Raw genomic sequence first — 27,000 nt, 5'->3', positions numbered from 1 at the left:
TCGCCGATTGTCCCGATTCGATTTCTCCCGTTGATTATTCATTGTTTGATTTGTCACGGCTGGCTTGTAGAGGCAGACACGAAACCCCCAAATATCCGGAGGACCAGTTCCCCTAAATGTTCGGAGGGCCATAGTTCACAGTTTAGCTTAGAATCCTTTTCTGGCACTCGGACGATGATAACAGACGCTATTGTGTGCCGCTTCTAACATGGAGTATGAAGATTAGCCATTCCAGGTTACAATATAAAGCTCTAGAGTTGACATAAAGTAATGCAACTTTTAGAATATCAGCATTTCTCTAGTACCATCGGAATTAAATGCATCATATTCTCATTTAGCAATAAACTCTCTCTTTTATGTATGCTACCAGATTCAACAGTTTTTTTTTACTGAATAATGAGGTTCTTCGCAGTGTTGAGCAAGCTCGAATCTTTTATCTGTGCATGTCATACATGTGAGGAACTTCCAAAATGTGTTTAGGTATAAACTTTCAAGCGTATCATTTATTAATTAGACTAAGATTGTAAAAACGGTTCTCTTAAACTCGGTAAACTTACCTATTCCCACCTTTTTTATACTCTCTCACAATCAACACCCCCTCCCACTACATGTACAGTTTTCATTTACCCTATACCGCTTTCTATGTACCATCTATTGCAGACGTCATTCGCGGCCCGTTTTGTCCATGTCCAACCGTGTTGCTCTGATGAAAAGTACTAACTGGTCAAAAAAAAACTTAAGCTCGTGGAAACAGACATAAGTCGAACATATACAAACTATCGCTAGGAACTCCTGAGCGTTAGCTGTGTTACGATACGATGTGCTGTGGTGAGAAGTCGGCTTACCTAGTCGATGAAGGTATAGATTACCAATCCGCCCTGAGCGAGTACAAATGCCGCCCTTCCTGAAACAGAAAAGTGCGGTGTAGACCCTTTTTGTCCAACGCAAAGGTCCTTCGAAACACCGCTCACATACACGTGCTTAACTCAAAAAAGCACTAAGAGGGCTAATGATTTAATCCCAAACTGAAACGAACTATCTCACAAACGCTAAGAGCTGGACAATCCTGATGCTGTGCTTCCTCTCGTAACTTCCTTCGTCTATTTACACTTTTCTACATCCAATCTTGCTGACATTCTCCCATCGATTTAAAACCGTTTGCCGTCCAAAACAATGGAAAGCTGCCAGATCCCAAAACAGTCCTGCTCTGACACATAATACTCCTCCACTGACTATGTTCTTTTATGGCTAGAACCGCAAATTCAGTTGAGTTTTTGAATAGGTAATTACCATTTTCTTTCGCTTCTTTTAGTATTAGTCAGGGTAGTCACCATTAGTAGCATTTCCTTTTGATCTTTTTGTTAGAATTTATCACACCGAATTTGAGCGGAAAACAGGCGTCCTGGTTTAACTAAACGTGTTTCACTAGTGACGCCCTGGCTCTTGTAAAATACATCTAATCGCTCTGAACCACTGCCGACGCTACGTGCCGAACAGTTTTGCTACTTTTATTACCAAAATCTGAATGTTGTACAGCAAAACGACTGTGTTACATAATATTCGATCACTGAACAAAGAGAATTTAAGTGCACCAAATCTACAAAACTCTCCAACTTAAGCTTTTTTTAACGTCTCGCTTTAGGAATCGCATTTACTTAATAATCAATCAATTTCGAATTTGTGGTAGACAACTTCACTATAGATAAAACATTGTTGTTAGGGGAAAAACACGTGATATTGCGATGGGTGGGGATTCCTCACTGGGGAAAACAGGGTTGAGTGAAAGAATTGTTCAGAATCTTGCTACCACATGATAATGTTCTACAAATTTATAATCGATTGAAATGTTCTGAAAATGATCTTCAGAACGCTGATTTTAGACTGCACAAAAGAGACTTCGATAGCACGGCACGCCTCATGACAAGAATCACACAGTAAATGGGATTTTTCCTAACAAGGGGACGTGTTATTTGGACCGTCTATGAAAGTACCAGCTACTATGCGTCTCCATATCAATAGAAATTCATGAGAATCAGCGTTGAGATGTAGGTACAAAATTTGTCTCAGCTAAACAGTAAAGGCCTGGGTGAAAGAAAAAAGGTTTAAATTCTCGCCGCTCAGCGGATGCTAAACGGATTTCAATTATGTGTGTTAGTATACCCGTAATCACATCCTGTTTCTAAAAGTGGCCAAAGCAACTTGGGAGTGTTCCTTTGACCGGAGTTATTCCGGTGGGTTACTGGGTCAGGTCAGGTCAGGACAATGTATATTTTGAATTTTCACAATATTTCGACTCCTTTTCAAAAATGCATTTGCTGTCATGAATCCATTGCGATAAACTGAAAAATTATCAATTTAATACACATTTCTGAAAAACTTTACAAGCAATCACTTCTTTTCAATCGTTCTGGATGGTATTTGAGTTCATTTCGTGCAAATAATCGATCGATAGTCCTTACTTGGTACACTTTTATGGCGAATGTTAAGAACACTATTGTCATAATTGGACACTGCTTTTTAAAACCAATTTTCTGAAGCTTTCAGTCAATTAAGTACTATAACTATAGTACTATACTATTTAATTCATCTTTTTCGCAAGGCTTCAAACAAGTAATTAATATCAACAAGTCATGTTTACGTTTAAGAAACGCGGTTATAATCTGATTTTCATCCACACTGTTGACACATTACATCCATAATTGATATACCTCCCCTAGTCATTTATTTGTGAAAGAACACACAACATCCATCATTGGAGCTTCACTTACTGGTTACTCTACATTAAAGAGTTTTAAGAAATTTTTTTCCAATTTGTATCTAACCATCTGTGCCAAGCTGTGATTGTTTGATATTTACTTTTTGAGAAATGAAATAGTTTAGTATCCAACAAGTCTATAGCCGGTTCTTCTTTTATAATGTTAAATATCAGATATTGATGATTAATGCAAATTGTAATGAGATTGGCAGAACGGCTCTTATTGGTTCTTTAGTGAATCGGATCTTTCGAACGGTTCAGTAGCTCAGCGGATCTTATATACATAAAGCAGGATTTCCCAACAGAGGATCAGCGGACCCCTAAGACGCCGTGACAACTTTTCAATGGGTTTGCGAAGCCATTGAGAAGAAGTGCCGTTTTTATTGCTAGAAATAAAAGTAAGATATTTCATACTAAGTTTATTACAATAAAGCATTTGGTGCATTACATATTATTGAAACGTAACTTATTTTTTCTTTTCAACTACGCAAATATTTATAAACTATTTATGAGGTCGTTCTATAAATGAGAAAATGTACATGAGAGTAAGGTATACTGCACGCAGGCGTTCTTATCCTATTTCTTAGACGTTGCTCAATATGTCTGCAATGGGCGCATAATAGTAAAACCTGGGTCCTTTCTAGAGGTATCCATAGAAAGTTTTTGAAATATTTGCTACTAAATGTTTGTCAGTTCTAATTTTGCAAGTTTACTGGTGAGCAATTCTCGCTGAAACCAGGCCGCCATCGGCACTCATCGTTAGAATTCCAATTTCATGTCACTGATCGCTAGTTTTCGATAAAACGTAAGGGTGGTCCTTTCTGTTTTCTCAAATTGAGGACCCCTCGTACGCCAGCTAGCTGAACAATTTGCGAAAAAGACCATTTTTCGATAAATATTGGGTATTTCTTCACGGGATATGTCTCATATTTCGCTTGGAACACATAGCAAACTTAGTGGCATCGTATATAGAAAAGATATAGCTTTCATTTAAACTCGAAAAAAATTTGGCGGGCATTTTGAATTTGGTTTAGTTTGATTTAGAAAATCGTTCATTTGATAGGGTAAATACCATTGCTCACCTAGTTTCTGTAGCCTATCTTACGCAATTTTTCCTCAGCATTCTGATGGTGATCTCAGAATTCAAAACTAGCGGTGCGCTAATGGTGAAAAAAACGATTTTTCTAACAAAATTCAAGATGGCCAAATTCAAAATGGCCGCCAAAATTTTTTCGAGTTTAAATGAAAGCTATATCTTTTCAATATACGATGCCACTAAGTTTGCTATGTGTTCCAAGCGAAATATGAGACATATCCCGTGAAGAAACACCCAAGATTTGGGCTTTTTCGCAAATTGTTCAGCTAGCTGGCGTACGAGGAGTCCACTAATTTGAGAAAACAGATAGGACCACCCTTACGTTTTATCGAGAACTAGCGATCAGTGACATGAAATTGGAATTCTAACGATGGGCGCCGATGGCGGCTGGTTTCAGCGAGAATTGCTCTGGTGAGATCCTCAAAAAAATTCCTCTGTTCCCTGTGAAGTTACTTGACGGATATGTAACTAAGTTTTCAGAAAGTTTTTAAATAAATTTTTAACGAATTCATCCCATAACCGATATGTTGCTCCTGAGAAGCCAATCAGAAAGTCTTCACTTAAAATATCAAAAGATACCATGTTTTGAAAGATTTTCTTGAGTTTCTGATGAAGTGCTTGCTTTTGGAACAATATTTATGTGCCGTTTATAAGTAAGTCATACTGCTAGATCATAAACTAATTTACCGAGCAAACCGCCAATGTCAAATTTAATTATAGAGGTACATAAAACGATTTAATTTGTAACGATGATAAATTTCTGATGATTGATACTGAAATCGTTATTGTTGGTTCTTAAACAACTGAGTTGTTACGGTCAAAATCTGCTAAAACTAGACCGGTTAGGTGAAGAAGGGCTGGCCGTTTTGTTTATAAACAACTAAGATAGGTAGTACAGCGACTGACTTCTGATTGGTGGAGGAACAGTGTTGTCAAAAAAAGCAACGCACATGCCAATCGTAATACTGAGATACGAAATAAGTAAAATATCCACTCACTACTGGGGATTTTTTTTTATTACCGTACGGGTTTGGGCCGAAGGGTCTCAGATTTTCATGAAACTTTTTCCACAGGCAGGGCTCATGGATATAGGAATAAAAAAAAATTGAGAAAAATTCAGGGTCGCCTATTTTTCCGGAAAACTCAGGTGGAAATTTTTTGTTTTCCCTTGACACTACTTACTTTAAAAAATCATAACTCCAGAACGAAGCATTGTAGAAACGAAGTTTTTATATGAAAATTTAAGCAAATTTTCTCAAAAATCAAAAAAAAAATATGAACTGGAAAAAGTTTTCCACAAAATTTTCCACCGTTGGGAAAATTCGTAAAGAAAAGCCGGAAAAACTATGCCCGAACTCGTGGAAAATTTTCAAAAAAATATTTTCGAGAAGGTAATTTTATAAGCTTTAATCACTGAAATTTTTGGAATGCACTTTTTTTTCGTTTTTGAGTTATGGCCAATTTTGTGAAAAATGTCCAGATGTGCCATATAAGACTTTTCTTTGAAAAATCATAACTCAAGAACGAAACATTGTAGAAAGAAAGTTTTTATATGAAAATTTAAGCAAATTTTCTCAGAAATCCAAAAAAATATGAACTGGATAAAGTTTTCCACAAAATTTTCCACCGTTGGGGAAATTCATAAAGAAAAGCTGGAAAATCTATGCCCGAGCTCGTGGAAATTTTTTAATAAAATATTTTTTAGAAAGAAACTTTATAACCTTCAATTCTGGTAACTTTTAGGATGTACTTTTCTTTAAATCCTGATCTATGGTCAATTTTGTAAAAAATGCAAAGATTTGCCATACATGCCTTTTCGTTAAAAAATCATGACTCAAGACTCATCATGACTTATCGAACCGGATTCAAATTATCTCAAAAATATGAAATTTTTGAAATGGAATCAGTTTCCCAGGACATTTTTCACTGTTTAAGAAAAAAAAATGAAAACCCGATTAGCTATTCCAGCTTTCAAACAAAGTATATTTGAAAAGAGCGATCAATAAGATCCAATCCTACAATATTTTTCAATACTTGGAATGGAAAAGAAACAGTTTTTTCAGCTTTGCTTAACGGTGTAATGTTTCATGAAAAATATAATCCAATCCGACTTATACTTCATTAAAACCAATCCCATATCGTTTCTCTAAGATCTTTTAAAAAATTTGCAATTGCTTTGATAAAAAAAACCTTGTTTTTCTGATGCTTCGATTGAAATATGGATTTTCAAAGAAAAGGCTAATATGGTCATTTTTCACAAAATTGACCATAACTCAGGAACAAACAGAAAGTACATCCTAAAAGTTACTAGAATTGAAGTTTATAAAGTTTCTTTCTCAAATATATTTTAATAAAAAATTTCCGCGAGTTCGGGCATAGATTTTCTAGCCTTTCTTTATGAATTTCCCTAACGGTGAAAAATTTTGTAGAAAACTTTTTCCAGTTCATATTTTTTTTTGGATTTCTGAGAAAATTTGCTTAAATTTTCATACAAAAACTTTCTTTCTACAATGTTTCGTTCTTGAGTTATGATTTTTCAAAGAAAAGTCTTATATGGCACATCTGGACATTTTTCACAAAATTGGCCATAACTCAAAAACGAAAAAAAAGTGCATTCCAAAAATTTCAGTGATTAAAGCTTATAAAATTACCTTCTTGAAAATATTTTTTTGAAAATTTTCCACGAGTTCGGGCATAGTTTTTCCGGCGTTTCTTTACAAATTTTCCCAACGGTGGAAAATTTTGTGGAAAACTTTTTCCAGTTCATATTTTTTGGATTTCTGAGAAAATTTGCTTAACCCTCTAATACCCAAATTTTTGTTTTCGATCTAAATATTATTTTTCGTTGTCTAAAATCATTCTAAACACGGTTTATGCAATGATTTATTTTTCTTCGCAAATTTATAAATTTTCGTTTTTGATTTTTATTATTTTTATTTTTGAACATCCCTATCCTTTTCAAATTTTGCTTGAAGCCTCTTCTGGTTACTGATTTTTGACAATAATAAATATTTGAGTTTTTACTATATTTTTGAAAATATGATTTTTTTAATATTTTTCTGGAACATTTTTTATTTTCCGTGTAACTAACGGAAAAACAGATTTGAAATCATTTTAATACCATCAGGCTTTTCTTCTGTGATAGGTTGATCGTAGAAAAATATAAAAAGTAAGATTTTTTATAATACACGTTAAATGAATCCCAGGCATTTGTAGGCTATATAAGAATACAATTTTTCAAACAATTTTCAACAATACAAAAAAGTTTCAAAAATCATAAAAAACTTTTCTTATATGCGTGTTATGAGTCAAGTTTTAAGCCAAAAATAAAATCATTTTAATTTCCGGCCTACGAAAAAATACACAAAATTCCAAAGTGTACCCCGTCTTAAGGCGGGGTTGGGTATTAGAGGGTTAAATTTTCATACAAAAACTTTCTTTCTACAATGTTTCGTTCTTGAGTTATGATTTTTCAAAGAAAAGTCTTATATGGCACATCTGGACATTTTTCACAAAATTGGCCATAACTCAAAAACGAAAAAAAAATGCATTCCAAAAATTTCAGTGATTAAAGCTTATAAAATTACCTTCTCGAAAATATTTTTTTGAAAATTTTCCACGAGTTTTTTTCCAGTTAATATTTTTTTTGGATTTTTGAGAAAATTTGCTTAAATTTTCATACAAAAACTTTGTTTCTACGATGCTTCGTTCATGAGTTATGATTTTCCAAAGTAAGTAGTGTCAAGGGAAAACAAAAAATTTCCACCTGAGTTTTCCGGAAAAATAGGCGACCCTGAATTTTTCTCAATTTTTTTTTATTCATATATCCATGAGCCCTGCCTGTGGAAAAAGTTTCATGAAAATCTGAGACCCTTCGGCCCAATTTGTACGATAATAAAAAAAAATCCCCTACTGTTTAAAGGAGAAGGGAGACCGTTTACGAGTATTTATCCGGAGAGTCACTTATTGGCATTTATTGACATCAGAACAGCTAGCAAGTAGCTGGCAGTGTTGAGCGTAACGCTCTCTTTTCTTCACATGATTGCAGAATATGCATATGCACATATATATGTTTTCAGTCAAATGATATTTCAATATACGATGAGAAGGAGAATTAGGAGAAAAATATCAATAATTTCGTTCCTTATACGGGTCACATTTTATCTGATCCGTTGTGTGACTGCAACTCTCGCAAAAAAAGAGCCACGGATCACTCGTTCAATGCTAGACGTGTCAGGTCAAAGTACAAAAACGAAACCAATTGCCTGTCAAAAAAGACCACTTCTCATTGGTCGTTTTGGCAAAGGCCTACTTTGGCATCGTTGAGATGGATTGCATCAGAGCACTTTGTTGCTAGCCTGGTCGTGTTGCTAGTAAGAGTGGTGCTTCCTTCAAAGGGCAAATAGCCCACTGGAAGCATTAACGTGTAGTGTCTTTTTTAAATAAGTGTTTTTACCAAAAGTTTGGAAATTTGTAATGAAATCTTTTTGTTTTAAATCCGTTTATTGATAATTCGAGTGACAATTAAAAGTTCGGCAGTCAAACTTTGGCGAAGTTCGGCGTCGGCATTCTAATTTAGTGCTTCGCCGACACATAAGATATGCCTTTGTCGGCGTAGCACTTCGTTAGAATGCCGACGCCGAACTTCGCCGAACTTTTGTTAGTGATATTGTAAGTTCGGCAAACTGTTAGAAAATTTATTTTGCCGAAGTTTGATTTTTCTCGAAATCCATGTAAGATACCTTCCCAGTCAACATTTTGGTTGGTATATTTTTTGCTATACATCATTATATATGAATCAAATCACTCGTATAAAATGCATGAAAACGCTATATACACACCAAAGTGGAGGCCATATACGCACTTCCCACGACTTTTTCAGACTTTCCAAGGTCAGCAATACGATGCCACAAAATTCCGATAAAAATAAAAAAAAATTTCCAGTGAGACTCGAACACCGGACCTTTGGGTCCCTAAACCGGTACCACACCACTACACCACAGACCGCTACATGATAAAGGTGTGATTATTTGCCAACATGAAAGGAAGTTTGCTATACAGCACACACGCTTTGTTGTTCTTTGAAGCCCACCGCCAGATGATACCAACCTCGGGTGACAAATTTTGCTAAGTTATTGCGATTTCATTTGATGCTAATGTGCATTCATATATGATACAGTTTATACAATTTGATGCGATTCTAGATTATACTATTTACGGCATGGTTTGTTGTCAACAAAGTTTGTCGACAATGAATCGTAGTGGAGAATTATATACAATTTGTGTTAACATTTATTCGTTTTGATTTGACATATTGTGCGATTCTGATTTTTGACGTATGAATATGAGATTTTTGGCGCACATCCTTATACGATACGTGGTTCACTGGGTTACTTCGGAAGTAGGGCGCATTCGAGCGCATTCAGATGAGATTCGAATGCACCACATCCGAAGTTAGGTATCTCACATAGGTTCTGAGAAAAATCCAACTTCGGCGAGGAACCTCTTTTAACTTTTTACCACGCCGACAATATTTCATTTCTCTTACGAACTTCGGTCTAAAGTTAATCTGGATGCACACTATTATCAATGTTAATTTTACCACATGTGTTCCTACAATACTATAATGAATAAAAAAAATACTAATTTGAAAGTATTGTAATAAAAATTGTATCAATTTTCTCTAAAAATGCCGCCGGTTTTGAACATAAACTTGATTTTTGAATGAACTAGCATCCTCTATTGCACTGAATTAAGAAAGTGTGCAAGAAACAATCAAATTATAAGACATGATATTTTAATTTGTTCGCAAGATTTGCTTAACCCAAGATCGGTCGCATGCGTGTACTGAGTACACGCACCCTAAGAAAAGTTCGCTTTTCATGCACAGCTCGAGCGAGGTGGTGTCGGCAATGGTTGAATGCGCGACCGCTCTTGAGTTAAAAACGATACTGATGGCACTGACTTTTGTATCGTTAAGGTTATCGACTGAAAAACAACGGGGCAAGTTTGGTTGAGCTGTCACGTCCTGTCCTAGGTTTAATGGACCAATGCACGAGTTCATTAATTTGACGTTTGAGTGGTGCCGAATTCAGTCGTTTCTATGGTCACGTAAATAACACTGCACCGCTCAAACGTCAAATAGTGAACTCGTGCATCGGTCCATTGGGTAATTCGGTTCTTTTGAACGGCTTTGATTCATTTTCTCCATCTCTATTCCCTTTGAAAATAAATAAAGATAACTTGGTATGTCCCATAATTAATCCCTTTTTATCCGACCTGACGCAGTGACCGGCCACAGGAACATTCCCGAGTTCCTTTGGCCACTTTTTAAAACAAGATATGTGTACAAGTAGACTGACAAACATTAACTGAAATCCGTTAGGTATTCGCTAAGCGGTGACAGTTTAAGTTTTTTTTATTTCTTCCACTCAGGCCTTTATGGGTTAAAATATGACACATTATGACATATTATTGGTCAAACCTGCTATAAACTTCGCAGTACTCTGGAATATAGTGATCTAAGAACTTTTGAAATCAAATGCAACTGTGAAGAAGCTCAGATCAATATGTTGCTTTGGTGTTGTTGTTTTATTGTTGTGTTGCACACTCACACATATATGTTCTGAGTAATCCAAGGTCTTCCTGGAATATAGGTCTTAGAATCTGCGTATACTATAAATTGTGTACGATTATTGATGCAGTACTCGATATAAGTAATTTAATAAAGTATGTTTTATTGAATATAAGTAGAGTTCCATTAAAAAATGTTGCTGGGCATTCAATGTCCAAGGACTTTTTGAAATATGGTTCTTGAATTCAACGAGAAGTGTTGGTTACATATTGAAGAATTTTTAATATGGTACATACTCAGAAAAGTTTGAAGAATTGAACTGTGAATCTTGGTGAATGCTATGAATGTTCAAAGGCATCCAAGAATTTCCGGAAAAAGTCCACATGATCTGCAATATCTACAAATGTAATAACTGACTGTTTGGTAAGCAGTACATGTCCAGTAGACTCATGTTATTAAGCTGAATATATTGTTAAGTCAAAGAGCGTTCTGTTTTCATCCAATAAATTCCTGGAATATAGGTCATTAGGTCTACGTAACATATTGATGAATTGTTAATGCAACACACGCTCAAAGATATGCAACGAAGTTAATTTTATGGAATCTAGATAGAATTCAAAACTGTTCGTAGACATATTTTCTGCAAGATCACGACAGTAAGGTCAATATAGTATTCCATTTTACTTGTATAAACAGAAAATTAACTGTGCAATAACTCAAAGTTATCAATAGATCACTGGTTACGCTTAAAGCTTCTAAAGCCAATGCACCATGAAGTTTTTGGGTGACCAAAACATCCATACAAATATATTAAAACTCTGTTTACTTTTACAAAGGGTTAAGAGTAAATGCCATAATTCAAAACAATCAATATACAACTGCCTATATACATGGAACAGCCCAAATGTTTGAGATAGGCAAAATTTTGCCTAAATTTAAGCATATAGCTTAATGAAAAGTTTTTGAAATGGGATGCAACCAGAAGCATTCGACTGTAAATACACATATAATTCACATATAAATTAACACCAGATTTATTCCGTCATGTCCTAATCACGTTTTTGCTGGCGCTTATATTTTTGTGTGATGTAAAGTTGTATAGTTGTTTAAATTTTGGCAAGAAATATGATCCAAATAAATATATAAACTTGTCCTAAATAATTTCAATATAAATATCCTACTTCAATTTTTTTGAAAGTGATGCTTCAGGAAGCATTTCCTGTCTGGCAATTGTATAGCAGGTTCTAAGTGCCCTGGGGCAAGTGGCTAATTTACAACATTTCCGAAACCATATCAATCATTGTAACCCATGCTTATCAAACTTCAAGATTATTGTTCATCTTGAACATTTTGAAGTTTCCCCACATTGGTATGGATGGTCATGGCAGCTCGTAGTTCTGGAAGTACTTTCGGAAGCATCCCCAAAAATCTTGAAGTTCGATAACCGTATTGAAACAATTCCGGACATGTTTTGAAAGGCCACTTTCCCCAGGGCACTTGGAAGCTACTATAGAGTGATCAGCGCATCTAATTATTCTGACCATCATCTTGAAATTCGGTGCCCAGCTGGATATGATTTTGGATTATATATAAATGATTGGAAATACAAACATTGGTCTATCCTAGACCATTGGAGGGAATGGCGGAACCTTCGGTTGAAGGTGGCCTCGATGGGTGATAGCTGAACCTCGGAAGAAATTATTTCCAAACAACTCTTTGGTCTTGAAAAAGACCGTTTGATTCGGCTGGAGAAGGAAAGTCACGAGAAACTACTTAAACTTCGATTTTATTCGCGATTTTAACTATTCGAAATGTGGACTGTAACTAACATTGCATTGGGAAACACATCGATATTTATAGCAAATACGAACAAGTCTAGAATGTTCTTTCTCTTCTGTGGTGGGGTACGCTGTCGCTGTTGCGGCGACGACGATGATGATGACGATGATCGCTCCGACTCGGCGAGGATATTCTGGAAGCTTCGCTGTCGCAACACGCACACATTGTACGCCGGTCGGTTGACCGGTGAGGATGGTCGATGCACACACACACCTTCACACTTGCACATGGTTTAGGCATTGCGAATACATATATAAGACGGGTGGGAAATGAGCGTCGGGATACAGGGTTGAATTCACAGACCCGGTTCATTTTCGCAGCTATAGTTGCGAACAAACATGACTGACCATATTTTCATTCAGTTTACAGAAATAATAAAATTTATAGAGATTTACATTGAATCTTAATGCGTCTGATGGCATCCTATTTGGGTCTAATTTCTAGGAAAATTGAAAACATCTATACAACTTTACACGACACAAGAAAACAATCGGTAGAAAAAAGTGATTTGGACATGACCTCGGTATATCCGGAACAAATCCTGTGTCCGGTGGCCAATATGCATGTCCTGAAGCAAGCACAAATTTGCCGTTGAATGCTTTCGGATGCATTAAATTTCATTATTTTTTCGAAAAAGGATTCCTTGTAGGATCAAAAAACATTAATATATGTCTAATCTATACTCCGCTTACTTATGTGAATGGTTAAAGATCTGTGTCATAATCAAAACAATTTTGAAATATTCTTCTACTTAGAAATGTTGAACAGAAATTCATTTACTATTGTAGATCATATACCCAAACTCTTGTAAGACCTTAACTTGCACAAATTTTAGCCTGATTCAGAACCATATAAATCAATAATTACTTTTATTAAGTTACTGGAAAAGCTTGATCTCTAATTTCAATGAAAAATCTCCCTATATCTCTACATATATTCATCCTTGCCCACTGTGAAATCTTGGAATGACATTATTTTGTAATCTGTTCTTATGATGTTCTGTATGATGCTATATACCTAGTTGTTGAAGTCTCAAATTCCAGTCTAAAAAATTTTCAATAAACTTTGGCCAAACATTGTGGAATATCCTACACTGTATATTTGAATGTAGAAATTGGATCAATCAATCCCCTAATTATTTGATTTGAGCCATTTTGAATTTTTGAACTGGCAAATATGGTTCCAATCAATTTACAAAACTATTTTTTGCCATCCCCTCCAACCAGCTAACAAATGCAAAACGTGAATCGTTTTTCATTCACGGATAAATTTTGACATATTTCGTGGCATTTCTTGAATTTTGCATCAAATACCTGCTTCCGTTAAATCACAATTTCCATTGTGTCTACTAAGGCAATAAAATCAGAAACAAAATCATGGTAGTTCGTCGTTTTATGAAAAACCGACATTGTTAATGCAATATTGTACGCTCAACAACAAAATTAGATAAGATTAAAAACAGATGCATACGCGTAATGAAGTTTTGAATCTTATTGAAGTCAAAGCAAAGCAAATTTTAAGACGATGTTAAAAGGTTGTAAAATAATCGATAATACATCATGACAAAAGTTCTGAACAATTCTTCACTCACTATTAGGTAAATCAACAAGATAACATAGACCCATACGAAAACTGAAGATATTGGGTTCACGCCCATAAAGTGCCCCTCAACGTGATTATTTAATACAGCGGAAACCAAACCGCCGTAAATTGGAAAATACTTGTCCTATATTTAATCTGCAATAGTATCATCTCTCATAGACTTTAGCTGCTCTTTAGTTGAATAGATATCACCAATCTTAGCTCTAGATATATTAGTGATGCTTATGATTGAGTCATCATCCCTACCCAAGAGTGGTCGCACCTCTTCTTCTAATCACACGGTTCTTTGAAGCACTATGCTTATTTAAGACAGCAAAAGCTTGAATTTGCTGTGATTGTCAATGCGACTATTCTTGTGGCTTTCTTGTGACGTTTTATTACTTTTTTTCCATTTCGTTATCATCTCTATGATTAATATTCTAGTTTAGTTTTGTTAGATAGAGAAAAACGCGTGTATCGCCAATGAATAGAACCACACTACCACAAACAACTGATTCAACATTCAATTGGTCAATCGCAACATAACAAATTTTGTAAATAAAAAAAAACACACTTTTTGGCTCACACTCCTATGAATGATCTTTTATGCATGTAAATTAAACGAATTTTCCAACATTTTCAATTAGAAGAGTGTTTTTATTCTTATCTCTTGGTATGCATGTATTTTGATATTACAATTTTAATATTTACACGGTTTTAAATTTTTGCTTTTGAATTTTTCTCTTATTTCACAACTAATTAACAAATCTGTATATAAAGCGAAATTTTGATACCCCTCAATAAGAGAAATAGAAATTGCCTGCTGTCAGTTTTCTGGGAGAAGACTATTTCAATTTCTTATCTTCAATGAATCAAGGAGCACTTTCTAGCATAGTTGCTTTTCTGCTTTTGTATAGTTGTCCTTGATTCATTGGATGCCTGTTTTAAACACCAATCCAATTTTAAAACCAATGCAATAAATTTTTCTTAACTATTTCATACATTTTGTTTGTTTGTTTTATGCTTCGATTGAAATTCGCTTCTGCTAAATCTTACTTACCAAAAAAAAATCTACTGTAAAAACGCATTAAACTGTACCATACCAAAATGCCGTCACTCGCAAACCTCACCATCCGGATCAATCTCACACATTGCACGTCTTGCCCAATCGCCGGGTTTGGCGGCCAACCAAAACAAATCAACCTCCTCCAAATCAATATCTCACAAACATTCGTAAAAAAAAAACACCAAATATCGCAATCGCAACACCGCCAAACACCAATCCACCTGTAGAAGCCATCACTCTTCAATGCGATCCTCGATATGGCCGCCCTCGACAAAACCGGTGGCTCTCGGACTGGTTCGCTGAGCATCGAGAACGGCGAAGGGGTCAACTCGCAAACCCATCTGCTGTACGCCCAGCAGCCCAACGGAGCCAACGAGGTCGACCACGAGGGCACGCTGGCCAGTCTTGCCCGTCGGAACACCAAACGCAAGCGGTCCTTCAGGTAGGTGCTACGATGCTCCAACTGAGCCTTTTGAATTGTTCGATCATTTAATTGTCTGTGTTCATTCAGGGATTGATTTGCTAAGAGATTTTTTTATAACAAGATACCTAATTATGAGAAATCCCTGGTTTAATTTACTGCGATCATTTGAACATACAATTGTTAGACAAGTAAATGTTTGCCATGATGAACTTAAGATCCAATTCAGATTATGGATAAATACTACCCATTAGAAGTAAGGACTCCCTTGAATTAGTATTAGTACACCCAGTTGAACATTGAATCATACCTCAAAAAGTTTCGCATCACATTAAATCAAATAAATTCATTTTGCTATATCTCGGTATTTATATACATATCAGCAAAGAAGCGGGTCTCCAGTAATGTTATTCAGAAGGCCAAGGACATTCGGGAGTCAAAACAGCTTGGTTCTGAATTATATCGCTACGTGACACTAGTGAGCAAGTCAAATAGAACATTTTAAACATGTGATGAGGATGAGATAGCAAGATCAAGTTTTCGGCAAAATTGTTCATTAGATCAAAAATATCCAGATCAGAGCTGTTGAAAGACAAATTTTTAGAAAAATTGAAAAGTTTATAGCACTTTCCCATGCGCAAAATCGCAGTAGCAAATATTGCCAACCGATAGTGATACGAAATTAAGCCACAAGGTGGCGCTAATCCTGCGCCATACTTTGGATACATTTTTTGAAGTTCAAATGGATATATAGTTTTGATTTCATAAAAACATAAATTTTGTATACATTGTGAATAGCTAATTGTAGGTCTCTTTTAAGAGACTTGGTTACTATTTCAATACAAGGCTCTATAAAGTGTCTATTTTTAATGGAAGGTATACAAAGTCTCCATTTTAGGTACCGTAATTTCGGGTGAAATTGATCATTTTTCCCGGTTTTCCTTGTCTATTTTCCAAAATGTAGATTTTGCCAGACAACTAAGTATATGGAAACAAGTACGACGGTGAGGTTAATTAACTCGTGTACCGAAATTTTCTAACAAATGTGATTTTAGTGCTAAAAATCATCTCCACAATAAAAATCAGCAGATTCCATTTCGGGGTGAAATTGATCACTTATCAATATGATTATTGTTAGTTTTTAAAACAACTCTACATACTGAAATTGAGTTCTCTGAATCCGAATATGCTTGCCAAATTCTAAACAATACAATATTTATATAAATAATGAATGATTAAATTTTAAGAATTACGGGGAATACGCCAAAATGTTCCTCGTTCTGCTGGGTCCTTTGCTGCAGCATGACCACCCGCGCTGCATACATCTCCTCGAGAGTCTGCCTACATTTCTCGTCGAACCAATCATTCCGTCGACTCCGTCCCACGTACCCGACGTTGCTCTCAGCTGCATTGTTGATGGTTGCTTTCACTGTTCTCCAGCAGTCCTCAAGAAGAGCATCACCTTTTTCTGATAATGCAGCCTCAAGGTGCTGCGCGTACGCACTTGCGACATCCGGTTGCTTAAGCCACCCTAGGTCATACTGGGGCGGCCGTCGGTACCATACGTTGTTAACCTATGCGTACCCAACGTCTGTTTTTGAGGGTTTTCAAATCTTCAATCAGCTGTCAAAAAGTCATTATCCAACCGATTTTTTTGAAACCAATGGCATGCGATCCAGATTTGTCTAAATTTGCAAGGGCCGCAAAACGGAACCGGTTCACCTAATGGTTCCGGAGTTATTCCGGATTCCGTTGGGGTCAGAACCTGTCGAAATACGAATTTTCAAACAATTTAACTTCTTTACTCGTGCTATTCGATATTTTTATACATAAAACACTATCAATATATACAACCATATACAATTAAGTGTTAATGACCTCTTTGGACACGACAATCCGTTTACTTGTGCCAGATATGTTCCGGAAGTCCTGGGGGAGGTGGTCATTCCCACAATGTTATCAGAACCATTCGTGCGACACCTCAATCTTCATGATTTGTCAAATAAAGAGTGGCAATGGTCATTAGGAAGTTCAACGACCATTCGGGATTGACCTGGTCACACCGGACATGTTCCGAACACGCTGGCGGAAGTGGCCAATTCCACAATGCTATATAAACCGTTCGTGCGACATATCAAACTTCATGATTTGTGGAAACAATAACGAAAATAAATGTTCTGGATATCCATGACCATTCTGGACCGGGGTACATCGAACATATTCCGGATACCTTGAGGGAAATGGCCATTTTCTAAGTTTTTCCTAAACAATTCGTGCAACACCTCAAACTTCAAGATTTGTCATATAATGAGTGGAAATGGTCCTTTGATAGTTCAACGACCATTCAGGATTGACCTGGCCACACCAGATATGTTCCGTACGGCCTGGCGGAAGTGGCCAATTCCACAATACTGTTTATGCGACATATCAAATTTCATTTTTTGCGACATTTTACATCGGTTTCAGGACCAATCAGGACGGGTTCCTTTGTATACAATCTGGTTGCTTCAAGAGAAGTGGTCATTAGCTCAGTTTGTCCAAAACTATTCGTGTGTACCTCAGAGTTTATTCTTCGTTTAGATGAAATTGTAAACATTTTAGATGGTTTGTGGCCGTATCGAACAAAATTCGGATAACCCGAGTAGTGCACAATGTTTCATTGAAACATGGATAGAATGATCGCTTGCAGTAGTCACCAAGACAACCAAAATGTACGTATAACGAAATCATCTGGAGGCTTTGTATGTGCAGCATTTCACTTATAAGATGTCGCGAAAAGGCCTTCTACGTACAAAAGTGAAGGCAATTTACGTGCATTTATTATGTGATGAATGATAGCATACAGTGCGAGTGTATAAATTTTCTACCGAACTAACCTGTGGTCTTATGCGACTTAACTTATGATAACAAATGTTGATTTGACAGCTGCTACGGATTGATTCGATTTTCTTTGTACGAGTGTACGGGACGAAACCAAATGTACAAACGAACTCATAAAAAAAAGCGTTTAATGCGAGGAAACTCATCGATCTGACGATTTTATCCACCGTGTTTTGCGAGTTTGATGTGATTTGCATGAATAAACGAGTTATTACGTGAACTTTTTTGCGACTTCTGGTTCTCTGGGCAAACTTTGTTCTCTTTCTCCCCTATGGGAAACTAAAAAATAAGAAACAGCTCCTGTCGAATGAATTTTCTAGAAGAATGAAAGAGAAAGAATATCACTGTGAAGTGACCTATTGCTCATTTTTCGGTGAAATTATCTCTCTTTTGCTCTTTAACAAAACTTGAAAACAACGGTGCCAGAACCTGTCAAAGTTGACAGGTACTGCCACCGTTGTTTTTAGATTTCTCAAAGCAGAGAAAGAGAGCTATTTTCTGGTGACATCACCGTTCAATGGGCAATTGAATGAAGAATCTTCTTCATTTCTGTTTCGATTTTTATAAAACATCCGAATATGGATATTTTGTTTTCAATATTTTTATATCGATATTTTCTACTCAATATACGGGTGATATTGATATTTTCGCTCGAAATATCGCACACGATTTTATTGCGAGGAAACTTAAAAATAAACTTCGCACTTTACTTATATCATATGATATTTCGATATAACAATATTTCAAATTAATATATCGGTGATGTCTACATTGATTCAATAATCATATCGAATCGGGAACATCCCTATGTTGATCTCTTCATTGACTGTACGCGGAGCCACAAATCAACCAAACTTTAAGATGAAAATGAATGGAAGCCAAAGCTCGAATTTTCAAGAGCACAAATCTGGATAACAAAACATCAATTTAAGCTGAAAACTTAATCGATTGGTCACAAGCTGGTGGTGACCAATCGATTAAGTTAACAGCATAAACGGGTGTTCGGTTCTCCAGATTTGAAAATTTGAGGTTTGGCTTCGATTCATCTTCACCTTAACTTCTTCTAACGCAATTCGGCTCTTTCGTGGGATAACCCAAATTTGGGTAAACTGACATAGCTTTCATTAGGTAGTTTTCATTTGACACCAGCGAAAATAACAACTCAATGCAAAAAAAATCTACCCAGCGTTAGCTTTCGAAGTCTCCGTAGTGGGTTAAACAATTTGCAGCCATAATGCCTATTTTCTTTTCACGACTGCGAATCCTAATTATTGTCACAGTTATAAGAGAAGAAAACGTAAATTCTTTTATTGGCTGGCAAAATAGTTGGCTATTGAACTTGCGAAGCTTCGATTAGATACGTTGGGATTATCTATAACACAGCGTAACAAAAATGACATTTTTGCGTATCTCAAGGATCAAATTATGTGTCTCTAGTGGATTTGGGGTTGCTGAATCTAGTGCCATTCTCAGAAAAGTTCCAGCACGTCACAATTTTTAGCTAAAGGTCGCCAAGGTTGTATAAAACACTGGTTTTATTAATGTTCACATGAAATCTAAAGTACAATTTATCATACTTTTTTGTAATCTAATCCACCAAACATGCAAAATAAAACTTGAACTTTCATTTCAGACATAATTTGATTGAAATTGCGCGATTAAATTTCGATAAAACCAATTTTTTCAACATGCTTGCAGTCTCCATACAAAATTCTTCGTTTCTTCTATATGGCAAAATACAACAATTCTCTAAACCATCAAAAAATAACTTTTCCGTATCGAATGTAATACAAACTTTGATGATAAGTATTGTTATACACATAAAGTTTGAATTCTGTGGCAAATTAAGCCAATATATTACCTTACAAGCTGACAAACTTGCATGCAAGTTGGCTGAAATAGTCATTTTTTGCATTTTCAACAGTCAATATCTCAAAAACTAGACGTGCTATGATATTTCTGAAAATATTGCTTGTGACACCCATACGAGAACCGTAAACTTGATATTGTGTCAGGTTTGCAAAAATTCACAAGAAATAACACTACATCTAGAATACAAGATCAGTTTCGAGAGAGAAAGATGTTACTTCTGTTGCAGATCTTAGAATATAAAAGTGAAAACCCTTTGCAGTATGTGTCTTAAGAAAATCTGAAATAAACATGGGTCGCATGGAGGTTCACACAGCTTCTGTTGTGAATGTTGAAGTGACCACCGAAAAGGAGTGTTTTTGACTTCAAAAATAATATCAGTTAAATAAAAGTGTATACCACCATTGTCAAGATAATAATATTTTTAAAATTATCTGATAAGAAACAAGAAACTTACGTTATAATTGCAAATATATCACTTAACACTATCGTTTTCACCAGCCATGATGAGTGATATGTTGCTTGAACGGTTTGTACAGGTTTATACATTTTGTAATTGGCTATTTTCGCCAGAGCGTTCGAAACTTGTCAGATGTAATTAGTTCAAACCTAAATGGTCGTTTCAGTTTTTGATGATCATTCCCACTCATTATTTGATGAATTGTTGTTTTTGAGGTGTTGTACAATTATTTTTGGAAAAACTTATAAAATGGCCATTTTCCTCGAGGTATCCGGAATATGTCCGGTGCAACCCGGTCCAGAAAGGTCATGGATATCCAGAACATATATTTTCGTTCTTGTTTCCACAAATCATGAAGTTTGATATGTCGCAAGAACGGTTTATACAGCATTGTGGAATTGGCCACTTCCGCCAGGGTGTTCGGAACATGTCCGGTGTGACCAGGTCAATCCCGAATGGTCGTTGAACTTCCTAATGACCATTGCCACTCTTTATTTGACAAATCATGAAGATTGAGGTGTCGCACGAATGGTTCTGATAACATTGTGGGAATGACCACCTCCCCCAGGACTTCCGGAACATATCTGGCACAAGTAAACGGATTGTCGTGTCCAAAGAGGTCATTAACACTTAATTGTATATGGTTGTATATATTGATAGTGTTTTATGTATAAAAATATCGAATAGCACGAGTAAAGAAGTTAAATTGTTTGAAAATTCGTATTTCGACAGGTTCTGACCCCAATGGAATCCGGAATAACTCTGGAACCATTAGGTGAACCGGTTCCGTTTTGCGGCCCTTGCAAATTTAGACAAATCTGGATCGCATGCCATTGGTTTCAAAAAAATCGGTTGGATAATGACTTTTTGACAGCTGATTGAAGATTTGAAAACCCTCAAAAACAGACGTTGGGTACGCATAGGTTAACGACGGAGAGTTTTGGGCGCAGTTTAACCATCACCAGACAGTAGTCAGAGAGGATGTTAGCGCCACGATAGGTCCTGACGTCGATGATGTCGGGAAGTCCCGTCCATCAATCAGAACGTGATCGATTTGTGATTCTGTCTGCTGTGGTGATCTCCAGGTGTATCGGTAGGTGCTTCGAACGACTATATTCTTGGAGGCGACGAAATCAATTAGTCGTAAGCCGTTTTCGTTCGTCAGGCAGTGGGCGCTGAAGTTTCCAATAGTCGGTGTGAACCCCTCTTCTTGACCAACCTGAGCGTTTAGATCTCCTATGATGATTATGACATCGTGGCTTGGGCAGCTGTCGTACTCGCGTTCGAGTTTCGCGTAAAACGCGTCTTTGTCATTATCAGTGCTTCCGGTGTGAGAGCTTTGCACGTTTATGATGCTGAAGCTGAAGAATCGGCCTTTGAGCCTTAACTTGCACATTCTCTCATTGATTGGCCACCACGCGATCACTTGCCTCTGCATATCACCTATCACTATTAAAGTTGTTTCCAGTTCGTGTGTTTTGCCGCAGCTCTGGTAGATGGTATGATTACCTCTAAACGTTCGCACCATTGATCCCTTCCAACACACTTCCTGCAACGCTACGATGCCGAATCCACGGCCCTTTAGCACGTCTGCGAGTATGCGTATGCTCCCGAAGTTGAGAGATTTTCAGTTCCACGTTTGATTTTTTTTACAGCTGGCTTGCAGGGCCTGACACCAACCTCCCAGATTTCTGGAGGACCATTCCCCCTAAATGTTCCGAGGACCACAGTGCGCAGTTTAGCTTAGAGTCCTTTTCCTTCCAGAATTCCCTTCAGAAATCTCACCAGAGACTCCTCCAACGATCCACCAGGAAAATCTCTACAAAAAATCTTGGCTTTATCCAGGAGAGATTTTGTGAGGAATTTCTGCATTGATTCCTCCACAGGTTCCTCCAGTTTAATCTTAACTGAGATTTCTCCAGGAATTTATCCAAGGATTTTTCCGGAATCTGTTCAAGCAATTATTACTTCAAGATTTTTCTCCAAAAATTCTCCCAGGAATAACTCCAAGTAAATCGCTACATGAATCACTCCAAATTCCTTTAGAGGTTTCCTCATGAATTCCTCCAAGGATTTAAACAAACATTACCCTAAGAGTGCCTCCAGGGGTTCCTCCAAGAATTTTTTTAGGAAATTCTTGAGGAACTCCTTGTAGTATGTAGTATTACATGAAAGGGGTGCAGGTCGTTAGGCCGAATGCCGTTAGGCGGAATGTCTTTAGGCTGAAGGCCATTAGGACGAATGCCGTTGAGCCAAAAGGGCCGTTAGGCCGAAAGGGTCGTTAGGCCGAAATAACATTTGATCATTTACTTCTATTTCAATTGGCTAACACCTTAATCAGTCCATTCTTCCTTCTTTTAACCAAAGGCTGTTCTTTCTAGCTATATTTCACAGCGAATATTCTGGGCTTCTAGGTAATGCAAATTATCCTGATACAACTAACAATCCATTTGACCTGAGAATTCATTCGACGGCTTCTAGGTATTGCAAATTATCCTTACCTAACCCTCTTAGTAACCGATTCGACCTTACGGTTCATTAGAAATACCGGTCATTTTCGGTCTAATGACCCCTTTGTCTTAATGAGCCTTTCGGCCTAATAACCTTCCGCACTAATGACCCTTTCGGCCTTACGGCATTCGGCCTAACAACATTCGGCCCAACGGCATTCGATCCAACGGGATAGAACCCTTAGAGTAATCCTAATATTATTACCACAATATTCCTAATTATTGGACGCAGTGGGTAAAAGGCTCTACAGACAAGGAAAAAAAAATCCTAAGAGATACCTGAATGATCCCCTCTTGAAAAATGTATGTAGAAATCTCTGTAGTAAAAATAGTAAAGAATCGTTAGAGTAATCTCTAGAAAATTATCTGAGAGAAGTCCTTGAAAAAATTCTTGCATTATCCCTGCAAGATTCCTTAGAAAATCCTTAGAAAACCATCTTACAAGAGTCTCTGGATGGAAATCTCTGGAGGAATTCCTGAAGAAATCTCTGGAACAGTTTTTAGAGGAACCCATGTAGAGATTTTTCTGGAATTATTCTTGGATAAATTCTTGATTAAATTGCTTGGTAAATCTCTGGAGAAATCCCTGTAGAGATTTTGCTAAGTTAACCACTGGAAGAGTCTCTGGAGGAATTCCTGTAGAAATGTCTGAGGGATTACCTGGGTCCATTGATGAATGAATCAGTGAAAGGTTACTTGGGTTATGCGATGGATGGATCTTAGAAGGACTACCTGGATATATGGCTGAAGAAATCCCTGGAGGCATCTCAGGAGGAATTCCTGGAGGAATTCCTGGAGAGATCCTTGGAGGATTCCTGAAAGAACCACTGTGACGAATATGCGGGAGAATTTCTGAAGAGATCCTTGCAGAGATATTGCGGGAGAAATTCCTGGATTAACTTTGGAAGAATACATGGAGAAATTTCTGGAGAAATTACTGGAGACCTGACTTCCTGAATGAATTTAGGTGAAGAATATCCTAATGTTATCCCTGGAGAAATACTTAGCGGATTCCATGGTTAATTTGGGAGAAACTTCCAGAGGATAATTTTTTGCAGGAATCCCCGGAGGAGTTTGAAGAAGGCTTAAACGCTCCGGAGGAGTTTGTACAAGGCCATGGAAGATTACCTGGATAATTATTTAAAGTAATTACATAGCAATTTTCCAGGAGGTATTTCTTGAGGAACTCCTAGCGGAATCTCTCAAAAAAATCGTGTTGGATAGGAGAATTTGTTAATGACATCCCAGGAGCGATCCTTGAAGGAATCCATGGAGCCCTGAAGAAGACTATCTAGGGAGTCCCTGCATGTATCCTTGAAGGAATCCAAGATTTTGATGAAATGTCTGCTGTAATCCTTGAAGATATTGTTCTAGTGTAATCCTTGGAGAAATATATTCCCAAATAATTCCCTGTATTAATCTTAAGAGGGATCTTTGGAATAATTTCTAACTTCTTGGAGAAAAAATCAACCAAAATTCTTGAGAAATCATGAACTACAATTTTGTAGAAAATCCAAAGAAATCCTTGGATAAATAACTGGTTGAATTTTTGAAGAAGTTATAAACGGTAATCTTGAAAGAAGTTATAGGAAAACGAAGGAAGGATCATCGAATAAAATCCAAAAGAACTTGAGACATTTTATCTTTCTATTGATAAAGATTATTTGAACAACTCTACCAATTACTCGAAATTTCTATCTTGTCAAAATCATGAGATGGAACCAGTTGAAAATGCCCAATTATCCATGGTGACAGCGCTACCTTATGACAGTAATACGAACTATACTAACAACTTTCCGAATTCCAATGGCTTTTTAAACTGTAGACTGCCCATCGTCCTCCGAACAACGTTGTCGAAGACTCGTACTTTCTATCTTTGCTTGACCTCAAGATAAATTCAGTTGATAATGCTCAATTTTACTGCAAATATACAGAACATTTTATATTTACTGCGGTAGTATTTAGAAACTGTCCACCTCTGAGATATGATATCCTTGAACTTCTTAGGGGCCTTTCTTAGTCGAGCTGTTAGCGTCCGCGGCTACGAAGCAAAACCATGCTGAAGGTTTCTGGTTTCTATTCCCGGTCGGTCCAGGATCTTTTCGTAATGAAAATTTCCTTGACTTCCCTAGGCATAGAGTATCATCGTACCTGCCACACGATATACGAATACGAAAATAGCAAGTTTGGCAAAGAAAAGCTCTCAGTTAATAAAGTGGAAGTGCTTTTTGACAGACTCGCAATTTTTATTATTTTGAATTCAGAGATATAGTTTGAAATATTATCATTCGCAATATTCAAATGAGCTTTATAATACTTCTTCAAGTCCTTACGTGTGACGGGTGGTGTATATGATGTTATATATAGTATTTCAGATACTTCTTTTGCATTTTAGATAGAGGAAAAGCATTGTTCGCTGCCTCTCATGAATTTGTACCGTTTCACCATTTTGATTTTTATACCTAATTATCAATCTTTAAAGAGAATCAAAAGCAGATTTATGCTTTGTACTGATTAATTCCACCTTCACTCCTTATTATATTCAAAGGCATAGAATGCTAAAATCTACTTTTGATTTTCTATATAAGAGATTCTGCTCAAATGAGTCGGAAATCCGTAAATAAAACACTGTCATTCTATGCTACTTTAATTCATCGATATTCTACCGAAAATATTTAGGAAACTATTCATGAAAAGAATTTATTTTTTTTTTCGAAAGGGTAAAACATCATTATTGGCAAACATAAGCTTGTCCATACCGTCCAAATATCTATCATCTTCGCAACATTTTAAAACAGCCCCATTTATGCCGTTATTTTGGTATCATCTGAGTTTCTTTCCTTTTTCTCGTTCCATTTCATCACGTTATACCGACAAACCACCTTTAACGATGAACAGAAAGGTGAAGTCTCGTTCCCGACACTGGTAACCTAACAAACACCCGAATCCCGTTGCCATCCCCTAACTTTGTTGTTCTGTTTCGTAATATCGATATGATCCGTATTTGTTTTCCCAGTTTCGTGTTTCACCTTGGTTTTGCTGTTGTTTCAAAGCCAAACAGTAATCCCGGTTTTGGTTTTGATTTCGGTGTGTATTGATGTTGGTTAACTGTGTGTGTACGTGCACCAAGATGTGATTGTTAAATTCCCAACCGTATTTTGTATTTGTTGACTGACAGGGTGAAACAGTTATGCTTACAATGAGGGAAGATTAATAAATACATTCAGAGGGAGTTCCAGTTATCCCAAGTAGTAATGATAGAACAAAATATTGTAGTGGGAACGATAGGTTCCGCAAACAGAAAGCAAATTAGTGGGAAAACAAATATAGAACAGCTAGATTTTTTTTAACTGATAAATATTCCTAAGTAGAATTAGTGATTAACACCTTATATTTATTCCTTGACGTTGCCAATAGAGGTGCGTGCTTTGATTGACAATTTGTCACGTCCCTTTTTAATTTCGAGTTTTGATTTTGATTTTTCGATTCGAAAATAACGTGAGATATATCAACAAAGAATGATGAAGGGGCTTTCATATTTTTGAATGATTTCATAATAGTTCTTCCAAATCAGTCCGCCAGAAATTTTCGAAAATGTTTCCATGATTAAGAATACTTTCGAAATCCTGAGTAACTTGATTTACAATTGAACTAGTGAGTCATAAACTAAAATTGTGCGCGCTTTCAAATTGCATAGCAAATTTTTGAGCTTTTTCACAATTAGTTAGTGATAATTTCTTTTCCTTTTTCAATGCCGGAATTGGCTCCTGACGATTTTTAAAAATTTTAGATAATTTTACAAAAAGGTAAGGGCCAGGATCCAATTGAGAAATTTTATTTTAAAAATTCTTCTTTCTTTATTAAGTTAAACGTTTGTCAAGTTCTTTTTACAGATCATAATTTTCATAGCAGGATCTCGAGTGCGTTGAAGTTGCCTTCTTCTCACGTT

General features: G+C 36.5%; 1 protein-coding gene across 16 annotated transcripts in view; it reads left to right on the top strand.

Moving 5' to 3' along the window:
- LOC5564339 (voltage-dependent calcium channel type A subunit alpha-1) overlaps window positions 1-27,000 on the top strand; it is a 481,779-nt gene that overhangs the window by 417,837 nt on the left and 36,942 nt on the right. For 2 of the 16 annotated variants that reach the window (XM_021854679.1, XM_021854678.1), the window contains one exon: window positions 15,139-15,631. The exons of 13 other annotated variants lie outside the window; for them this stretch is intronic. In XM_021854679.1, the coding sequence (XP_021710371.1) occupies window positions 15,139-15,357 (219 nt within the window). In that variant the 3' untranslated portion in view covers window positions 15,358-15,631. Of the gene's footprint in view, window positions 1-660; window positions 1,283-15,138; window positions 15,632-27,000 lie in introns of those variants that run through there. One more of the 16 variants, XR_002502607.1, reaches the window with a different exon arrangement.

The sequence above is a fragment of the Aedes aegypti genome, chromosome 3 (genome assembly GCF_002204515.2).
Source record: "Aedes aegypti strain LVP_AGWG chromosome 3, AaegL5.0 Primary Assembly, whole genome shotgun sequence".
Taxonomy (NCBI): domain Eukaryota; kingdom Metazoa; phylum Arthropoda; class Insecta; order Diptera; family Culicidae; genus Aedes; species Aedes aegypti.
The sequence above is the reverse complement of the archived record's forward strand: the minus strand, read 5'-3'. Positions and strand labels throughout refer to the sequence as shown.